Consider the following 19,686-nt stretch of genomic DNA (forward strand, 5'->3'; position numbering starts at 1 on the left):
GCGCTTCCCTCGGAACCGCGGCCTTCTCTCCCTGCCCGCCGCCCGCCCCACCCTCAGCGCCGCGGCGGCGCTCGGAGCGGGCCGAGCGAATGCCAGCTGGCCTCTCCGTGCCCCGTGCCCCGGGGCCGGGCCCGCCGCCCCCGGCCGCGCTCACCGGCCTCGCTCACACGTACCAGGTGCCGCAGGGGAGGGGCCGGGCGGAGCCGCGGGAGCCGGCCCGGGCCCGGCCGGTGCGGAACCGGCCGAGCCTCCGCCGCTTGCCAAAGCAGGCTTGGCCGGCGCTAGGAAAGTGAAAGGCCCTTGGATTAAAGCAGCTTGCAGAGAGAAGTGGTGGGGTGAATAGAAAAAAATATTTTTATAATAATTTCTAAGTAATATAATAGCAAAGAACGGAATATTTAAAAGTCAGACTACTTGAGTGCCTTTGCTCTGACGGGAAGCAGATGATCCTTTTGATTCGGTAACGCTGACATCCTGATGGGAGGCTTGCCTTACACCAGTGTATTTTCCTTATATGACCACTGCCTTATTACATAATTAAATTCACATCTAGTCATTGGGCTTATATTGTTTTGCTGGTGGCTTTTCAGAAGTTCATTGAGCTGTGATGGTGAGAACCTCTATCTTATGTTTTTTTAGTTACATCTGCTTACCTTTCTCAACTAGAATAGAAATCAATAGTCACATAAATGATTTCTAGACTAGAAACACTGGGCTTTTTTAACTGACTCCAAGTCTGTACAATCACATCTTTCAAAGAGTGAAAATCACAGCTGTTGTCTCTGTGAACCCTTCTTTCGTCAGAAACATGTTCAGTAGTCTCTGTTGGCTCTGTGAAAAAGAGCTAATGAAGGAAGAAGAGAAATGCTATAAAAGAAACTTTGCTGTAGGAGCAGGGTTCAGGCCTGGTCTCCTAAATAACAGCTCTTCCTAGAACAGTTAACAAAGTCTGTGAATGTAATGCATACACTAATGTTAAAAACATGCATCTAAAAAATAGCTTCTAATTTGTGACACAAAATGTACTGTACACTTGCTTCTTCGTGTTTTTTTCACTTCATGCCTTCACATTATCTTTTTTCCCTTCTGTCTTCTCCCCAGTCTCTTAATTTTTGCAACCACCGTCTGGGCTAAATTAGCAATATTGTTTAAAAAAGTTATTCACATGAGAACACTGTAGAGAGGTTTACTTGTGTGAGTTCCTTGATTAACTGTCATTCTATTTTCTATTTCAACTAAGTTGGACTGGCTCTTCCCTTGAGAGCTGACATTTTAATTAATATAGTCTGCATCTATTATATATTAATATATCCTAATACAATATTAATTATACGTTAATATGTTCTTTCTCTCACTTCTGAGTGAGGAACAAACTGTCTCACAGAGAAGGCATGGCCAGATAGACCCAAAGAGTGTTTTGACATAACTATATGCTAATGATATACTGCAATTGTTATTTAGCCTGTAGCAACAAACAGCTTAGAGACTGATGGTTTTCATGACTGCAATTTGTTTATGAAACCATAATGTCTAGTGAGGAAGGGCTGTTTCCACCTCAGTATTCCCAAGAAGGCAGATTTGTTGATGCTGGACTTTATTCAGGGCTATCTTCAGTGTAGCAGCCTTGTGGGGAGCTAGCAGGACACATGAGTATGAAAAAGCAATTTAAATGTTTGAAATAAAAACTGTTGTGAAGTGACTTTCCTTGAAAATAAGGAATCTACTTCTTCAGTGTGTTCAAAAATTATAGAATTCAAATGAGTTTGATGGACAGTGGTCATTAACTACTGAATTCCTTTTTTTTTATTTATTTCAAAATTAATTACCGAATATTTGGCATATAATGATAATAATAAAAAACTACCAGGCAAATAAGAACGTACTTTGTATTAATTGAGAAAGCAATGTTTGACTTTACAATGACCCCACTACTCCAGCTCTGACTTGCAGCAAGGATCCCATATGTTCTTCTTGGGTCAGTATGACGAGCTGTGGAATATTATTTTCTACAATCAAGTGATAATTGAGAAACTCATCATAATTTATGCTATTGTTAAAATCAGTGCTCAAAAACTGTTCGGTCTCCACGTGCTACACCTTTTAAAAAGAAATTTTGTGTAAGACCAAGCAGAAAGTGATTCTAATCATGGCTGGGGCCTTGGCATACCTTGATCGTCAATCACAGGTGGGGCCTCATCTGGCAGGCAAGCTGTGACAGGACGAGAGAACAGAGCCTCAAGCTGCACAAGGGGAGGTTCAGGTTGGGTATCAGGAGGAATTTTTTCACCAACAGGGTTGTTAAACATTGGACTGAGCTGTCCAGGGAGGTGATGGAGTCACCGTCCCTGGAGGTGTTGAAGAACCAGCTGGATGTGGCACTCAGTGCCATGGCCTAGCTGAGATGGTGGTGGTCAGTCAAAAGTTGGCCTCGGAGGTCTTTTGCAACCTAAATGATTCTGTGATTCTATTACTGTGTTTATTAGGTCATTCAAAGCGAGGAAAGAAAGGCACGAAGAGAAACATACGATGCATGTGTCTCTTCTTGTTGATTTTACTTTCTGTGGATCTTAGCAGAAGAAATATTTTAGGAGAAAGAAAAATGACTCTTAAAGTACTGTCTGGAATTCTTGAAGTTAAAGAGCCGTACTGCTGATTTGGGTACTCTTTTACTTGAGACAGTAATTCGATTGAGACCACTCTTGCTGTTGCTATGCTCTTGTCCGTGAAGCTGTGGATTTGAGCTGCAATCCACAGGTGGAGGTTTATTTTCAGATCTGTAGCTAGAGCTGCCCTGCTAAGGCTCCAAAGGGTTCTACCGAGTCCGGTCAGTGCGGTGCCTCCGTCGGCTGTTGGCCGTGCCCAAGGAGCAGGTCCAGGGAAACCCGCTGTGTTGGCAGCACACAGACGGTGCTGTGAGCTCTGTAATTAACAGGCGTGAGAAATTCACCACCTAGTAATGACTTTACTAACGGTGCTCCAAGAGGGACCATTTTAACTCGTTCTGCTGCTTGAAAGCCTGCTTGGGTGCGGCAGCGCCACACGGCCCAGCCGCTCTCTCTTGCGCGGGGGTGCCTTTCGACCGACGCGTCCCGGCGGCACCGGGCAGCAACGAGCCCTGGGCCCGCGTCACACGACCGTCAGGGTGGCCGTTCATGGCCCTCCGCCGCCCGGCCAGCCCAGCGGGCGCTCCCTGCGCACACGCTTACATAAGGGCCCCGCCCGTTTCCGCCGCTGGGCCCGTGCGCGGTGGGACCGGCGGGCACGGCCCGGGCGCGCGCGGGCCGCGATACATAACAGCCTCGGGGGCGCGCGCGCCTGCGCCTCCCGGCGGAAGCGGCGCCGCCAAGAGCCGCCTCGCGGCCCCGTGCGGTATCAGGAGGAATTTTTTCACCAACAGGGTTGTTAAACATTGGACTGAGCTGTCCAGGGAGGTGATGGAGTCACCGTCCCTGGAGGTGTTGAAGAACCAGCTGGATGTGGCACTCAGTGCCATGGCCTAGCTGAGATGGTGGTGGTCAGTCAAAAGTTGGCCTCGGAGGTCTTTTGCAACCTAAATGATTCTGTGATTCTATTAATTCCCGCCGGGGTCGCGGGTCCCCCTGACGCCCCCTCTCCGCCACGGCCACCCGGCCGGCCTCCCCTCCCCCGCGCGCCGCCGGTAGCGAACACACCTCAGAAACGTGAGGGCCCGCGGTCACGTGGGAACGGCGCCGGCCAATGGGGGGCGGGGGGCGGGGCGGAGCGGCCGGCGCAGCCCCGCGCAGTCACAGGGCGAGCGGCGAGGAGGCGGCAGCGGCACGGACGGCGCTTTCCGCGGGCAGGGCGCCGTCACCGCCCCGCAGTCACCGCCCCGCAGTCTGTAAATTCTCCAGCGGCACACTTTTCGTCCCTGCTCTCCCCGGCGCGGGGGCTCCGCGGGGTGATGCGTCCCCGCCGGGCGGCCGCTCCCGCCGAGTCCGCCGGGTCCTAGAGCCGTCCGCAGCGAGGCCCCGCGGGCCGCCCCGCCGCCCGTCCGTGCTCGCCCGGCGGCGCCGGGCCATGAACGGCCCCGCGGGCGGCGGCGGTTCCCGCTGAGCGCCCGCACCCGGCATGGGGGTGAACGCCGTACACTGGTTCCGCAAGGGGCTGCGGCTCCACGACAACCCGGCGCTGCGGGAATGCATCCAGGGCGCCGACACGGTGCGCTGCGTCTACATCCTGGACCCCTGGTTCGCCGGCTCCTCCAACGTGGGCATCAACAGGTGGCGGTGAGTGCGGGGCGCTGCGGGGGCCCTAATCCCCGCGTTATGTATTCGGTCACGCTGCCTCTCCGCCATCCCCTCCCCTCCGCGCCCGATTGGGCCGTCGCCAGCGCCGGCTTCCCTCGGCTGCTCGCCCTCCCCGCGGGCCGGCGGTGTTACATATCCAGCCCAGCGCCGGCCCGGGCTGCGGCTCCCGCGGCGCACGTGGGAGGGACGGGGAAAAAGGAACCGGGAAGCCCGTGGCGGAGTGCGGACCGGCGGACTGTGGCTTCCCGGTGCGGGGAGCGCTTATTCTCGCTCCCGAGGGCGGCGGTTCAGTGCCCGAGCGCTGGAGCTCAGAGCGGGGTTGCTGCCGGGCGGAAAACCCTGTGCGGAGCAGCCCGGAGGGCTTGCACCATCTCAGGAACTCTGGGCAGCCGGGAACCCCGGGGCGACTCCGTCCTGGAGAAACTCTGAAGCTGCTCGCTTAGCTCAGAAGTACTTTTTCAGAGTAGCGTTCCTGCACGGAAGGGTGTCACAAAATATCCTGAGTTGGAAGTGCTCCACGAGAATCCTGGAGTCCAGTAGCTGGCCCTACATAGAACAGCCCCAGGAAACCCACTGTGTGCCTGAGAGCGTTGTCTAAATGCTTCTTGAACTCAGGCTGGCTCGGTGTGCAGTGTCCCTTTCTGGAAAGTGCAGATTTGTTCCTGCACTGTCAAGCCAGTTGTAATTCTCCTACCCGATATAAAAATGAACTTTACTGTGGAGCTGTAGCTGACGCTTGCATGCTAAATGTGTGCCATAAGGCAGAGGTTAATAGAACTTCTGTGCATGTTTGTCATGTGAGATTAGTTAAAACATCACTAGGAATCTGAAAATTGTTACCCTTGTAAAATGGTTAATAATGCGGTAAAGTTTGTGTATCATCTGTCCCTCCAATGTCAGGAACTTTAAATGCCAGTGAACTTAGCCTGCCCAGACCACAATGCTGAGAAGTTGCCTAATTATGGAACAAGCACAATGAAACTTATCTTAACACTGCGTCATAGAAGAATGACAAAGTTTAGAAACTTAATGTTTCAATTGTGTTTTCTTGAAGGATTGCTCCTTTCAGATTTAATAATTTGTATCCTAGCTTATACTTTACCAGCAAGGTAACTTATATTTGGAGATTCTGAGTTTCTAGAATTTTTCAGATTTTGAGAGGTTTTCCTTACAATCTTCTTGTTTTCAAGAGATAGAAATACTAAAGATGCTTTTTGTAAACTTTAACTTGATGGTTATTTCATTTTCACTGACAAAAATAACTTATTAATAACTGTTAGATACTTCCCTTATCTGAGATTCATGATGTTCATTTATTTTATAAGAGACTTTTAAATTGCTTTTGTTTTGAAGGGATAAGTTTTTTTTTAATAACATTTTGACTTACTGAATAAGCTCAGAGATCGTAATTTTGTGGGTGAAACATGAACAGCTACTTAAGTTTTAAAAGATTGTGGACAACTGGCACAGGTCTAAGTGTTAAGAAAATCACGTCTTAAGAATACTTCATAGGTCTCTAATGTGCCCTGCAATTGAAGTGCTGAACAGTTTTTGGTTGTATTGTCTGAGCTAGTGAATGATAGACAAATGTGAACTTTGATTCTAGCAGAAGGAAGTTCATGTCTTCAGTGCTGTTGCCCTGGTTCTTCAATGACTGTGTAATATGATCATTTGCTAATAGAGTCCTTGAGCACATCTGTGTGTGATGCATTGCTGGTTGGTTTGCTTGAACAGTGTTTTCAGTGTTTTAGAAGGCAGCTAGTCCTTCCACTGCATTTTGCATTTGAAGAAAAATGCCTGGTTTTAGTTGCTGGTCAGAGGGACTGAGTTTGGGGTAGATTACAACTCTCCTGTCCAAAGCACTTCAAGCAGTCTCCTGGTACTCAAATACCCTCGAGGCACATGCTGCACATGGATTTGAGTAGGAAATCTTGCTGCCTGGTTTTGTGAAATCATCAGGTTTTTTTTCAAGTCTAAAAGTAAAGTAGCTTTATAAAATAACTGGCTGCTAAAGCTGTATGTTTATTAAGGTCCTTCTCAATAATTTTTTATTTAAATGAACAGTTACTAGTTTGGTATGAATCCACTTTAGGTTCCAGTGGTTTTAATGAGATGCTTTTAACCACTGCAGACACATACATTCCCAGTAAGTATACACAAGATATATGATGCAGTTTTTTGGTTTGCCAATCTCATTTGCATTTATAATTAATGAAAAAACATTTTATGTTCTTTTTCACTTGATGACTATGATCAAAATTTTCTTACATGCCTGTTGAGTAGGGTGTTGTAGTCAGAAACATTTTATTTGAGACTAGAAGCAGAAGCCCTTCAGCATTCGGAAGGTGAGTCAAATTTAACCTCCTGGTGTGAATTTACAGTGGTCCTTTCTTAATTTGAGTTGATTGATGCCAAGTGTTTGTTGTCCTGGTGCCCTGGGCAAAACTATTCTCTGTCAAACTGTGACTAACACAACCTACATGAGGAAAAATGGTGAAAGAATACAAGAAACCAGGAGGTTTAGTTTCTCCTTAGAATATTGTCATTCTGCAGGGTCACCACATATGGTTTATATTAACAAATGTGTGTTAAATCTGGTAAATAGCAACCTTTAACACATAGGTGCTTTCTAATTAACTTTTTTCTTTAAACAGTCATGTAACAATCAGGGACTAATATTTTTGTGTAATTGCACTATTGAGCAAGTCTAATTACTAAGCAGTCACATGGTCTTACTGACCTCCTTTCTCCTGGCATTCAGCCTACCTGTTCTAAATTCGTGAATGCTACATAACAAATGCCAGGACCTCCCTCACCTCACTTCTTTTTTTTTCTGGGTCTGTTCTGTTTCTTCTTATTGTTCCTTTTTTTCAAGCTGTCAAATAAATCAAGATGTGCTTTCATTGAAACATGCTTTTTCTATGGGAGGAGTTCACAGTGTTGTTCACAGATCAACACTTGAGAGAGAGAGAAGTTACTTGGTGCAGGAAAAGGCGATGTAGAAATGGTGAAGGGAGATGCCAAATGTTAAAATCACACTAAGGCTCTCTTAAAATTTTGTCAGTTGCCCTTAAATGTTAGGAACCAGAATTAGCTTGTATCTAATTATGTCAACAAAGCAGGCAAAGAATGTAACTTGCATATTCCAACAAGTAACCATTACCTACTTCAGAAAAAATGTGTTCCTATGTGGTCACAGACTTTTCCATATTAAAGAGAATGGGATCTCATGCTTAACAACCTCACCTAGGGGAGAGCTTCATTTAGCCCTGGTTTTAGTACAGAGTCACAGTTGATCACAATACCTGAAAAGAAATGCAAACATTGTTAGTTGCTGCATAAGGATTTACTTTGGGTAATAATTTACCTCTTCTGGTTTGTCTTTTTGGGTATGTATGTCTGTCTTTGATATGCTAGTTAAAACACTTCTTTTTTTTTAACCATTCTTGAAGAGAACAGATTTTACTTTTAAAATAAGAGTAATTGAATTTGCTTTGTATATCTCTTAGATTTTTTGAGAATATTGATGTGTTCAACATCCTTCAAAGTTAGCTGCTGCTATTATGGCAGATACTGGTATTGACTTTGGAGAGAGAAGAAAGGTGATTTTTTTTTCCACATTCAGATTTCAAGCAAATAAAAAAAAACCTGAGGAAAAGAAAAGTTTCATTTCCAGGACAATCACTGCAATTCATGGAAAAGGGAAGTTGTTTAAAAAATAATGCTTAGACATCTTTCTGTAGTATCTATTAAATTTTGCTATTCTGTGCATCTGGTTTTGAAAATATACTTACAATTTCAGCTTACATAGTTATGGTTTGTCCAATAGAGATGTGTTTGTTGGATGGGGGATTGGTGGAAAAAGTTTGTTAATATAATTAATTTATGAGTGATTTGAATTTTATATGTGTAATTCAGGCAGGCAAAGTTTGTGTGTTCATTAATTTTTGGTGACATGCTTAATATATGAAAAGGAATGCACAGAAATATTTATGACTTCCCTGATGAAAATACCCCTTTAAGTTTGCTTTTATTGTGTAGCACTTAGAATGAAAATCTATTTGATTTATGAAGTATTTAGCATGAATCCCACCAAAGGCACTCTGTCATTCCCCTTGATTAGGCAGGGAGTAGAAAATACAACAAAAAGCTTGTGAGTCAAGATAGGGACAGGGAGAGATCACTTAGCCATTACCATCATGAGGAAAAGGAATTAATTTATTACCAACCAAATCAGAATAGGGTAACTGAAAATAAACTAAATTCTTAAAGCACCTTCTTCCCACTCCTCCCTTCTTTCTGGGCTCAACTTCACTCCCATTTTCTCAACCTCCTGTCTCTGAAGAACACAGAGGGATGAGGAATGGAGGTTTTGTTCAGTTCATCAAATGTTGTCTCTACTGCTTTTTCCTCAGGGAAGGATTCTTCACACTCATATTTTCTCCACCACGGTCTTTCATGGGCTGTAGGTGGACAGCCTTCCTCTCAGTGTTCTTCACCACAGGCTGCAGTGACATCTCTGCTCTGGTGCCTGGAGCATGTCCTCCCCCTCCTCCTTCCCTGATTTAGGAGTGTGCAGAGTGTTTCTCACTCACATTCTCATGCCTCTCTGGCTTCAATGGCTCCTGAGCAGTAATGTTTAACTCCTGTCAGATATGTTGTCCCAGAGGCACTACCTTGGCCAGCGAGTGGCAGGTCTGTGTTGGAGCTGTCTGGCATTGGCCTGGAAAGACAGACAGAAAGCTTCCAGCAGCTTCTCACAGGAATCCATCCATGTAGCCCCTGGTGCCTTGACTTGTGGCCATGCAAACCCAGTGCAACCCAGCATACCCTCTAATGAGTGGCTTCAACTCTAGAGTGGTGTGTGCCACTTGGAGCACTTCTGTTTGCCCAGCCCACTAAATTGAGGGTGATTAATCTGTGAGAAGTCTAGCTTCCTTCTAGAAGTTGCATTTTCAGATGGGAGCTCTGTATTAGATTGGAGAAACCCCCCAGTGCCACACCCCTAGGCGGTTCACCTATTCTCTTCCACAAAAAATATTTTTTACCCCAAAAGTGCCTGCAATTCAGCAACTCCCTCTATAATTTGTGTTATAAAATCTAGCCCTATGATTTACCAAGTACGTCACTGAAGCACACTGACGTACGTCCTCATGGGTTTAATCCTGCACTGTTGATGAAAGGGTTGGTTCCACCCTTTTATGATAGCACACAACCCTGTGGTGAGCCAGTTTAGCTCATCAATCTGTCCAAAAGAGATTAATTACCAGTTTTGGTGGGATTAGCTCTGTGGTAGATTGTGCCAGCAAAAAGGTCACCATAGTAGTAGTGAAGAGACAAAGAGTGAGAAGGGCAGGTACTATTTCTTTCAGTGGCAATATAGATTTGAGTCACATTACAATGGTCATATCACTCTTGGCCTACATTGCTCATGTCTGCAGTAACCACCAGGTGTTTTTGGAAAGGGGATTATTGGTTTCTTCTGTGGCTTGCCATTTTTTGACAGTCTTTGAAATGATATTGCTGAAAATAAGTATTGTGCCGGGAAAAGATGCAATTTCTTTTTTGTCCAACTGTCAGAATGTGAGAAATAAGACTGCTAGCTGAGAAATTACACTGTGCTTGTTTCCTTATTTTGGTGAATGATCTTGGATCACCAGATTCCATAAAGTAACTGTTATTCAATGGGACAAGAAGTCTGCACTGGTGGGTGTGCAGGGAGCAGGCAATACTGCAAATTGAATTGTGCTCAGTAAGTTGGTTTTTCCAAAACAGCAGTTACTATAGGCCAGAAAAATTATGGTGAGCACCTGTACAATCTGGACTCCAAGGTTTATCTTGAAGGAGTGTTAATTCCTCAGGTTAAGAAATTTTGAGGTTTTAGACACCTGGTTTTACATCGCTAATCTCCAGGTTTGAGGATGTCCACAGAAGATCTGGGTCAAGAGTTCTTGATATGTAATAGTATGTGGACTTCGAGTATTAAGGGAGAAATGTGATTTTGAAACAAGTCCACAGGAGTTTTTTAGTCTTCCTTCTCTTGGGACCAGTAGTCTATTTTTGTTTTATTCTACGAAAGTATCAATAGATCACATTCTTTATTTGAGTAGGGCAAGGTAATCTGTTCACACCTCATAGTGTTTCCTGCTCTGGTCACAAACAGATAGGGTGATAACCCCCAGCAAACACCATCTGTGGTGAATGTGAAAGCAGCTTTTTTAAGGCAATCAAGAATTCACAATTTTTTTTTCCCTTTACTGATCAGTATGTGGCAGTGTCAATGAATTCTGCATCTGCTCTTCAAAGCAATTCTATATTATCATTTTGTTTTTGGACATTTTAATACAATAAAATATATTTTCCTCCAGTTTGGGAAAATGTCTTTATCCCAACAAATGGAAGCTACTCTTTAAATATATTATGCAAATATTATAGAAAAGCCTGTTTATCATTGTGCACTGCCTGAACTTTTCAGTTTCTAGCAGTTTATCTACAGCATGGAAGCCTTTCTTTTCAGAACTGGTTCTTTTCCATACTGTGTCTCAGTGCCTGGCAGGTTTTCAGGTTAGTTATATAACCTGTGATAGGAGGAAGGTCAAGCTGCCAGCAAAGTCGGCCATTTTTTCAGTGTAGAAGTCACTCTAAATTCTGTGATGTTATGAATTTGCATACTGAAAGAAACCTTTTGCTTTTGGGAGTTTTGTGACCTCCCCATAGTGACCTAAAAAGGCAGAAGTCAGCTTGAGCATGAGTGGGTTGTGTAAATAGTGTAAGAGTATGTAACTTTGTGTTCCATGGGCTTAGTAATTTGCTTATCACGTTTTAGCAGGTTTAATAGCCATACCTTTGGTTACCCCTAGGAAAAGACTGGATTTGATTACCAGGGTAAGAACTTAATAGTATTTTGGTGCAGTACATTTCACTTAGATTTCTCAGAACTCTTAATTTAACATGGAGCAAGGTTAGTTTCTGTGCTTCTGTGTACTTTTGGCTTTCACGTTCTTTGCAATCTAGGTCAAGAGGTGAGTTATAATTGCAGTGTTCTTCTAACCCTGAAGCCTCCATTTGTTTTTCAGGTCACCATAAAGCATTTGCTTTCACTGCTTTGGAGTTTTGTGAGTGTAAATGTTTTTTTATAAGGGAGCAAAGCTTCAGTGGAGGTGAAGGATAGATTGGAAAGGACAGGTCAATATTTCAGTGTTCTGTTTCAAGTGTGTAAGCGGAGATGGCTGTGGCAAAAGTCTGCATGGCTGTCTATGCTTTTCAAACAGTTAAAAATCAGAGTGCATTCCAGTTACCAGTGGAGATAATAAAAACCAATACGTGAGCTTTGTTAGCATTAGGTTAGACAGTAGGTGAGCTGCAGTGAACAGAACTTGCTAAAGTATGCGCTTTTTTTTTTTTTTGTAAATTCTGTACTTTGATTTTTTTTAACTATTTATTTTAAAATTGCATTAGTATTTGAAAGGTCTAAAATTCAACATTGGTAAACCTGGGTAGGAAATAAGAATTTTATAATACAGGGTTTTGGAAGTAAACTAGTAAATTCAGGTGTCAAAGTGTTGCTTAAAATCTCTTTGAAAAGTACTAGTGCAAGAACTTTTTTGCAGTAAGAAAAACCTCTTCAGTTTTATCAGAGATGGAGGGGATTTCTTCCACTGAACATTGGTTAGGATGTGTCCTGTGTATCAAATTTCTGTAGCAACAAATGTGTGATGTACACCTGAGCTTTTGTGTTATGCATTGCTTCCTCCTACAACTAAACTAGAGGAATTTTCTGGACCTGTTTTAGAAGTTTACTTTACCTCAGTGTTTCTTAATTTATAGAAAAGCATTTCCCTTCTTATTCATTCTCATGCCTTTCTTCTTTAACATCTGTATGTTTGTGGCTCTTTCATAGACATGAAAAGTAAAGGCTATAAAATTCTTGCGCTGAAAGTTTGTACCCTTTCAGAATGCAAACCTCTATCCCTTCAGAATTAAAACCAGAAACGTTGGAAAAGTTCTATTTAAGCTCATATGGAGATGTTGTGAAGTATGAATATATGTTGTTAATTCTTCAGTGATGGAGATTAAATATCTACAGTACAGGTTACTTAGGAGCAATTCCTGTAAGGAAAACTTGGATTTTTCTCTCTGTTATCCATCCAGTTTATGAAATCCATGACCTAGGAAATGCTTTATTTTTTATAGTAAGGAACTTGTGGAGTTTAGTGCTTGCAGTTTTTTTTTTGGTTTTTTTTGGTTTCTCAATGCCAGTGTTCTACTGACCTTGTCGGTGAGGGGTAAACTGTGCTGCAATTGAGAGAGAGAGAAAAAATGATTGAAAAAAACAGAAATAAGAGGGGAATTTGCATCAGACAAAGAAATAAATAAATAGGCAACTTGTTCATGTAGGCTGCTTGCTGCTTCATGCCTTGTATAGTTCATAAAACATGATCATGGTCTGAATGGTTGCAGTTATTGCTGTGCACTAAAGATAGAGAACATCATGGCAAACATCTCAATTTCACAATCTGTGCAGTTCTGAAGTACTGGGGGAGTATCCAGAGAATTGCGAGACTGGATTTTATAGAGCAGCTGGCATTGAAAATGGCTTTGGTTTCTAATATATTGGATTCATTGAAGAATGGACTAAATACTGTCTTGCTATGTTCTCTATAGAGTTTCCTCTGCATTTAAATTTTCTGTCTGTAAATCCTGTGACGTCAAGTGATTTTCTTTTAATTCTTTCTCCTTTATACTTTATGTTCTAGAGACTAAACAAGCTAATTTTTTTTTTTTTCTAGAAGTCTTAAAGCTGAAGAAAACATTGTGGCTTTTAGCAGAGATTACCTAATATTTTTTCCATTTTTCCTGTCTCATGGGAGAAGCATGACTACATTGGCAAACCTCAGACATGCATTTAAAAGGAAATATTCTACACCGTAATTTTTGCCATCCAGATTTCGGAAGGGTCTTTGGGGGAAGAGGTTGCATTTCAATTTTGTTCTTTGTAAGTCTTGCTGTTAGTGAATTCAAAAAGTTGAAACCATGCAAGGCTTAATGGGAGTCATCAAACCTAGGATGGCATCTGAATTATTTGTTTTATTTGTGTTGCCTAGGGATAATTCCTGTGACTTTCCATCATTGCTTTTCAGTAGATGACAGGCCGGTCTAGTTTACTATGCTTTATCCATGTTTCTTTTTAGAGAGTGTAGCTGTTTACTGTTTACAGCTCTTGCACAGTAATCTCCCAGATCCTGTGAATGTTTCCTTAAAGGTCTGTATGTGTAAAATTAATTTTCATCATATAGTCATGGTGCTTTTCAGTGAGTAGGGTTCTTTTGCTGGTTGAAATTTCCTTTCCGTAAGCTAGTTGCCAGTAAATTTACTCTTGAGGAGTACTTTATTTCAGCAGTAGTGTGTTTTTCTTCTAAACCATGAAGAGAATAATGAGTTTGTGGGGGATAATATGGATGTTTCTATTTTTACAATTTATTTGCATTCTTTTGAATATAATTCCACCAATCTCTCTTTTTTAGTCCCAGCATTGAAACATTGTGTTTGTTAAAGCAAAATTCTTCAATGCTGCATTTGAAGAAATTCTTACTCCAATTCTTTACTGCTTCCACAGGAGATAGCACAATGAAGCTTACATTTTTGGCATTGGAGGTCACACTTTGAAACAGAAAAGTGTTACTAGTAATCGTGTGCTGCTCTTTCAGCAGCAGCCTCTCCTATTTCTTTTCATAATCCTGCACTTTTCCCCCTTCTATTAGTCTGTCTTTATTCCAGAATCCTGCCTTTGCAGTTGTTGCTCTATGGCTTGTCAAGTGCAGTGGTGAAGTAAAAATAATTTTTAGGCTTTTGGGGTGTTTTTTTTACTGTCTTGTTTGTTGAGTATGGGATCTTCAGGAACAGTTATGTCATTGTAAGTGGCTTGTTACCAAATGAAACGGTGCGGGAAATACCAAAAATTTTTCCACTTGCAGTACTATATTGTCACCAGTTGCAGTATTTTTCCTGCTGAACTTAGAAATTTTAAGAATACCTGAGGTAAAGTAAGCTTTGGAGAGCCTTTTTGTGTGTTCTGTGTTTTTCTGCTTTCATCATATGAGCTGTAGTATCTGTCAGAAGCCTTTTGTTGGCTGGAGTTTTAATTATGGTGTACTACATGGTAATGCCTATCTTGCCTTTTCTTGGAATGAGTTTTCTTTTGCTTGGAAATGTTTGTCTCTTGTGCTTGTCTCTTTAATTTTACCTTGAATGAAAGCTTTTGAACTTGATTGAACACATTGATCAAAAAGTGTACCTAAGTACAAGTCAGTGTGATTGATGTTTGAAGTCTTGTAGTCTTATTTCTACAGAGATAATTATTTCCTTCATTAGTTTAAGAGATGATATTTTTTCCTTTGTCGTAAGGAAAAATGCTGGTTTTACCAGCAACAGTAAACAGGGAATTTTGTAATTGTCAACATTTCTTCCTTCGTGGTACCTTTGTGTCTCCCCTCTCCAGTGCATGCAGGGTTAAATAGGGTTTAAAAACATGTGAGCTTTACCTGCCATTCACCAGGGATTTTCTTTTATGAAGATTTAATGTTATTTAGACCTGTAATAAAGGATGGTGTCCATTAGCTTGTGCTTGGCTGGTGGTACAGGAACAGCCTGTTTGTGCCGAAGTTTGGTGCCAGCTGTTGAGTCTGGCAGGGGACACGCTGTTCACGAGCGCCTGTTCCTTTTCACACCTTCCCCTTCCATTCTTTATCGGCTCCTCGCCTCTGAGCGCTGCCGTGGCACTTTGAGCTCCGAGCACATATTGGGTTTCATGTAACCTTTAGCCACCGACACTTCTGAGTACGACACGGAGGAAGAGCAAAACCGACCCGCTGCTTGTACCTGCTCAAATGAAGCCTTTCTCTGTCCCTGTTAGGAATAAAGTTCAGCTGTGGTACAGGAATCCTCTCGGAGCGGCTCCGTAGGGAAGGAATATTCGGATCTTGCTACAGCGGTTACATATAACTGGAAAAGTAGGTCATTGTGGCAGGGAGTAGTCCAAACAGCCGCCCGGTTGCTGCAGCAACGACCTACTTTACGAAACTATTTTTGTTGATTCATATTGAAATGTTCTTCTTGAAAGTGCTATAAGGAAATGATCAGGTTAGGAGATATGTAACAGTGGAAGCTGCAGGTTTTGTGGACTCCTCCTGCCCTCCTCCTTCCCCTCCGCCCCCCGCCCCCGTCTTGTCCCCTGATGTTGAATATAGGAGGATTAAAGCAAATAAGGTTTGTTTCTGTTCGGGGTGACCTCTAATGGAGGACAGCTTTCTTTTGCCTGAAGGTTCTGCATAACAATAATGCCTATCATTGGTGATTACGTTTACAGAGTTCAGAGCCTACAAATCTTCCCTTATAAATATTGTCTATCGAAATAACTTTAGAGTTAAAACAAAGTAAACAAACTAGAGAACCACCTTTTTCTTGGAAAAGATAAAATCTTGCTTGAACAGTGGAACAGGCTTCCCAGGGAAGTGGTCACAGCACCAAGCCTGGCAGGGTTCAAGAAGTATTTGGACAGCACTGTCAGACACATGGTGTGATTCTTGGGGTTGTCCTGTGCAGGGCCAGGAGTTGGACTCATTGGTCCTTCGGCCAGGAGTTGGACTCATTGGTCCTTCTGGGCTCCTTCCAACTCAGGATATTCTGTAATTCTGTATCACTCTTCTGGAATGTTCATAGTTTCTCTTGATATTCAACCGCATTTATACAAACCACTTTTCTCCAATAAAGTATCCACGTTCAGGAAGGTGGGTTTGGTGCCTGCCTCTTTTTCTTTATTTTCCCTTTTTTTTTTTTTTTTAATTGGCAATGTTGTCTAAGTCTACTCTTTTGCTATTAATTCTAATCCTCACACAAGCAAACTGGAAAAAAAGTACAGTGATTCTGTATAAAAGGATGTTCTCCTTTTGTCTACCTTTATTCTTTCAACAAAGTAATAAAAAAAGCTGTCTCTGGTGTTTAGGAAGTGAATTTTGGAAATCCACTCCTGTCTTCTAAAAAGAATGGGTAGATGGGGAAAATGTAAAAGTTGTTACAGTAAAAGTTTCATTCTTCCTAAAATCTTTATCTAAACTACTATGACTTGGGCAGAGATGACTGAGTATGATTCCTTAGTTATCCGACTCTTCTACTTAACTGTCCTATGTAACTTTTTAAGATCAGTTTAGTTACTTCAAGTGATGTACCTTCTGTTGGTCCTGACCTTCAGTGTTGCAGAGAGCTGCTGAAATTGTGGCAGATGAAGAGAGCACATTTATCTAGAGGTTATTTGGATTATTTAATCTGTTGTGTCTTGAGCTGTACTTAGTTCTGTTTTCTAGGACTTACGTGACTGAGCTCTTTGCATCTCCTCCATCAGACTCTGCAGCATGAGTTGAAGAGTTACCTCCACTAGTCTGCCCACATGCTGAGATAGTTGAGGACAAAGTGGAGGTTTTCAGGATTTATGCATCTTGATAAACAAATCTGTGCTTCAGTTATTGGGGGTGGGGAGGGAATTTTTGGGGTTTTTTTCCCTACATCATCATTACTCAAAACCCTGAATACATCCTCATCAAGTTAACTTTGTATTCAGCTATAAATGACTAATTTCAGCTTTGAAAGACTGGTTCAGAAAATTTTGGCATTTTGATTCATAACAGTAGCAATCGGAAGTTAAGATAATGCTGAGTATCTGACCACCGTAAGGTGAGCACCAGTCAATTTTAATTAAGATTTCCAGGAATAGCTTCAGGATATTTTTTTTCCATTTTCCAAACTTTCTACCAATTTCTGTGCTTGCTAAAGGATTTCAGCTCTATCCTTAATTCTTTTCTATTAGTTTAATAGATTTTTGAGATATGGGAAGCCAGAGATGATAGAATTCTACATTAAGGACTTGAAATTTATCCAGTGTAGTTGAGAAATATATTTATTTAAGCCATTGTTTTATTTCTAGGAAATGTAAAACTGCAAAATTTTACTAGCAGTAATTGTAACCTTAAAGAGGTCACTTTAATTTAAGGAGAGGAAGAAGGTTTTATTAAAGTAAATGAAGGGCAGTATAAAATCTGTCCTTTAGAATCAGATTGCAAGACTATCTTGTTGGAGTGCTCTTATCGTGCTTGTTCTTTTTAAATGAGCCTTAGCTGTCATGGACAGCTTAGATTGCTGAAAATAATGTGGCTGAAATATTTTGTAAAGCAGGCCAGCTCTTGTTTAATTAAATCAAGCCTTAAGAGCTGCTAATTTAAATAAGAGAACTTGGATACATGAGAATAAGTTGATTTAAATTTATGTATGACCATGTCTGTACTCTCAAGTAACTCTAATTTTGTAATTTGCTTCTAGGTGATATTTCCCCAGTTGTCTCCAGTACAATTTGTTTGCTCTTGGTTTTCCTTTATGGATCCAACTTGTTTTTCTCTGGAGAGAACAGACATAAACAATTAAAGTCAAATATTAAGTACTTTGATTTATCAGATTGGAATTAGGGGGTTAGAAAAAAAATAAACACAGAATATGTACATTAAAGAACAGAAGACCCTAAGAGAAAGGTTTAGGAAGCTGTGAGCCTGTTAGTCTTGTATCATCAGCAGACTGACCTTTGTAACATGAAGTAATTTGAGATGTTCGTTTCCAGTTATATGGGAATAATTTAGGTGAGTAATGGGTGCCCTTTGAATGTGAATTTAAGATCCAGACTTCATAGAAGCTAAATACACCATTTGCTGTGATGTATGGCTCACAAAATAGGAACGAACTTCATAGTGCTATTTCATGGCATCACAAAGTGGTTGGGCTAGGAAGGGACTTGGGAGATCATCAAGTCCAAGCCCCCCTGCTAAGGCAGATTCACCCAGAGGAGGTTGCACAGGATGTGTCCAAGTGGCTTTTGAGTATCTCCAGGGAAAGGGACTGCAACCGCTCTGGGGCCTGTTCTAGTGATCTGTCACTCCCACAATAAAGATGTTTTTCTTCATATTCATATGGCTTCCTGTGTTCTAGTTTGTGCCCATCATCCCTTATTCTGCCACTGGCTGAAAAGAGTCTGGCCCTGTCCTCTTGACACCATCCTTAAGATATTTGTATGCATTGATAAGAGTCTCTCTCAGTCATCTCTTCTCCAGACTACACAGGCTGGGCTCTCTCAGCCTTTGCTCATTAGAGAGATGCTCTAGTCCCCTTATCTGCTTTGTAGCCCTCTCCTGGACCTTCTCAAAGAGCTCCTTGTCTTTCTTGAACTGTGCAGCCCAGCATACCCACCCACAGCCCTGGACACATTGCTCCGGATGTGGCCTCACCAGTGCAGATCATCTCCCCTGACCTGCTGGCAGTGCTCTTCCTAATGCATCCAGGGTACCATTGGCCTTCTTGGCCAGAAAGGCACACTGCAAGCTCCTGGTTTAACCTGTTGTCCACCAGGAATCACAGGCCCTTCTCTGCAGAGCTACTTTCCAGCAGGACAGTATTTAACCTGTACTGGTACTTTCATGCACTTCTGTTCTCCATGACCTTTCAAAGATGATGGAGAGGGGATGATGGTTTAACAACAATATCTGCCAGCTTTCTCAACACTCATGGGTGTATCTCATTGGGATCTATGGATTTCTGAATGTCAAGCTTGGTTGAAGGATATCTAATCTGATCCTCCTTGACCAAAGGAAAATCTTCCTTTTCCCGGACTTTCAGTCTTGCCTCCATGCTCAGGGATTCCTGGAGTCTGGCTTTAACAATAAAGACTGAGCAAAGAAAGCATTCAGTGACTGTGCCTTCTCTGCATGCTTTGTCACCAGGGCACCCACTTGATTCAGCAGTGAGCCCATGTTTCCCTAGTCTTCCTTTTGCTACTTGTAGCAAAAGGTAGGAAAGAAGAAGCCCTTCTTGTCCTACTTAACATCCCTTGCTAGATTCCATTCCAAATGGACCTTAGCATTCTTGGTCATATCCCGCCTTTATTTCTCCCAAGTGGCCTGTTCTGTTTTCCATATTCTATAAACGTTCTTCTTGTGTTTCAGTTTGGTCAGAAGCTCCTTGATTACCCGTACAGGTCTTCTGATGCTTTTAATTGATTTCTTACTAATATGGATGCACTGGTCCTTGCCTTGGGAGAAATGATGCTTGAGTATTAACCAGCACCTTTGGACCCCTCTACCTTCTGGAGAACTAACCCATGGGATTCTTCCAAGTAGGTCCTTGAAGCAGTCAAAAGTATATCTCCAAAAGTCCAGGGTTGTAATCCTGCCTATTACCTTGCTTCCTTCATCTTTGGGGGATTATGGATGTCTTTTGAAGAGCAGAAGTTATAAATCTCCTTCTGAAGAGGAGAAAAAAAAATTGTGTGTTTCCTTCCTTTGGGGAATGCTAACCTTGAAAAGTTTGTTCAGTTGAAAAGAAATTA

At 42.3% G+C, this 19,686-nt stretch overlaps 1 protein-coding gene and 1 long non-coding RNA gene across 3 annotated transcripts in view; one reads left to right on the forward strand and one right to left on the reverse strand.

The window, feature by feature from the left end:
- Window positions 1-2,526: 2,526 nt before the first annotated feature.
- On the reverse strand, window positions 2,527-3,852 carry LOC121361167. The gene is made up of 2 exons (XR_005956310.1): window positions 3,672-3,852; window positions 2,527-2,919 (listed from the first exon to the last, which is right to left on the reverse strand). It is a non-coding gene; the product is annotated as an uncharacterized LOC121361167 (long non-coding RNA).
- Window positions 3,853-3,874: 22 nt separating this feature from the next.
- The window catches only part of CRY1 (cryptochrome circadian regulator 1), a 39,360-nt gene continuing 23,548 nt past the window's right edge, over window positions 3,875-19,686 (forward strand). For both annotated transcript variants that reach the window (XM_041481591.1, XM_041481592.1), the window contains exon 1: window positions 3,875-4,247. In XM_041481591.1, coding sequence (XP_041337525.1) covers window positions 4,090-4,247 — 158 coding nt within the window. In that variant the 5' untranslated portion in view covers window positions 3,875-4,089. The remainder of the gene's footprint in view (window positions 4,248-19,686) is intronic.

The sequence above is a fragment of the Pyrgilauda ruficollis genome, unplaced genomic scaffold (assembly GCF_017590135.1).
Source record: "Pyrgilauda ruficollis isolate IOZ18807 unplaced genomic scaffold, ASM1759013v1 scaffold56, whole genome shotgun sequence".
Taxonomy (NCBI): Eukaryota; Metazoa; Chordata; class Aves; order Passeriformes; family Passeridae; genus Pyrgilauda; species Pyrgilauda ruficollis.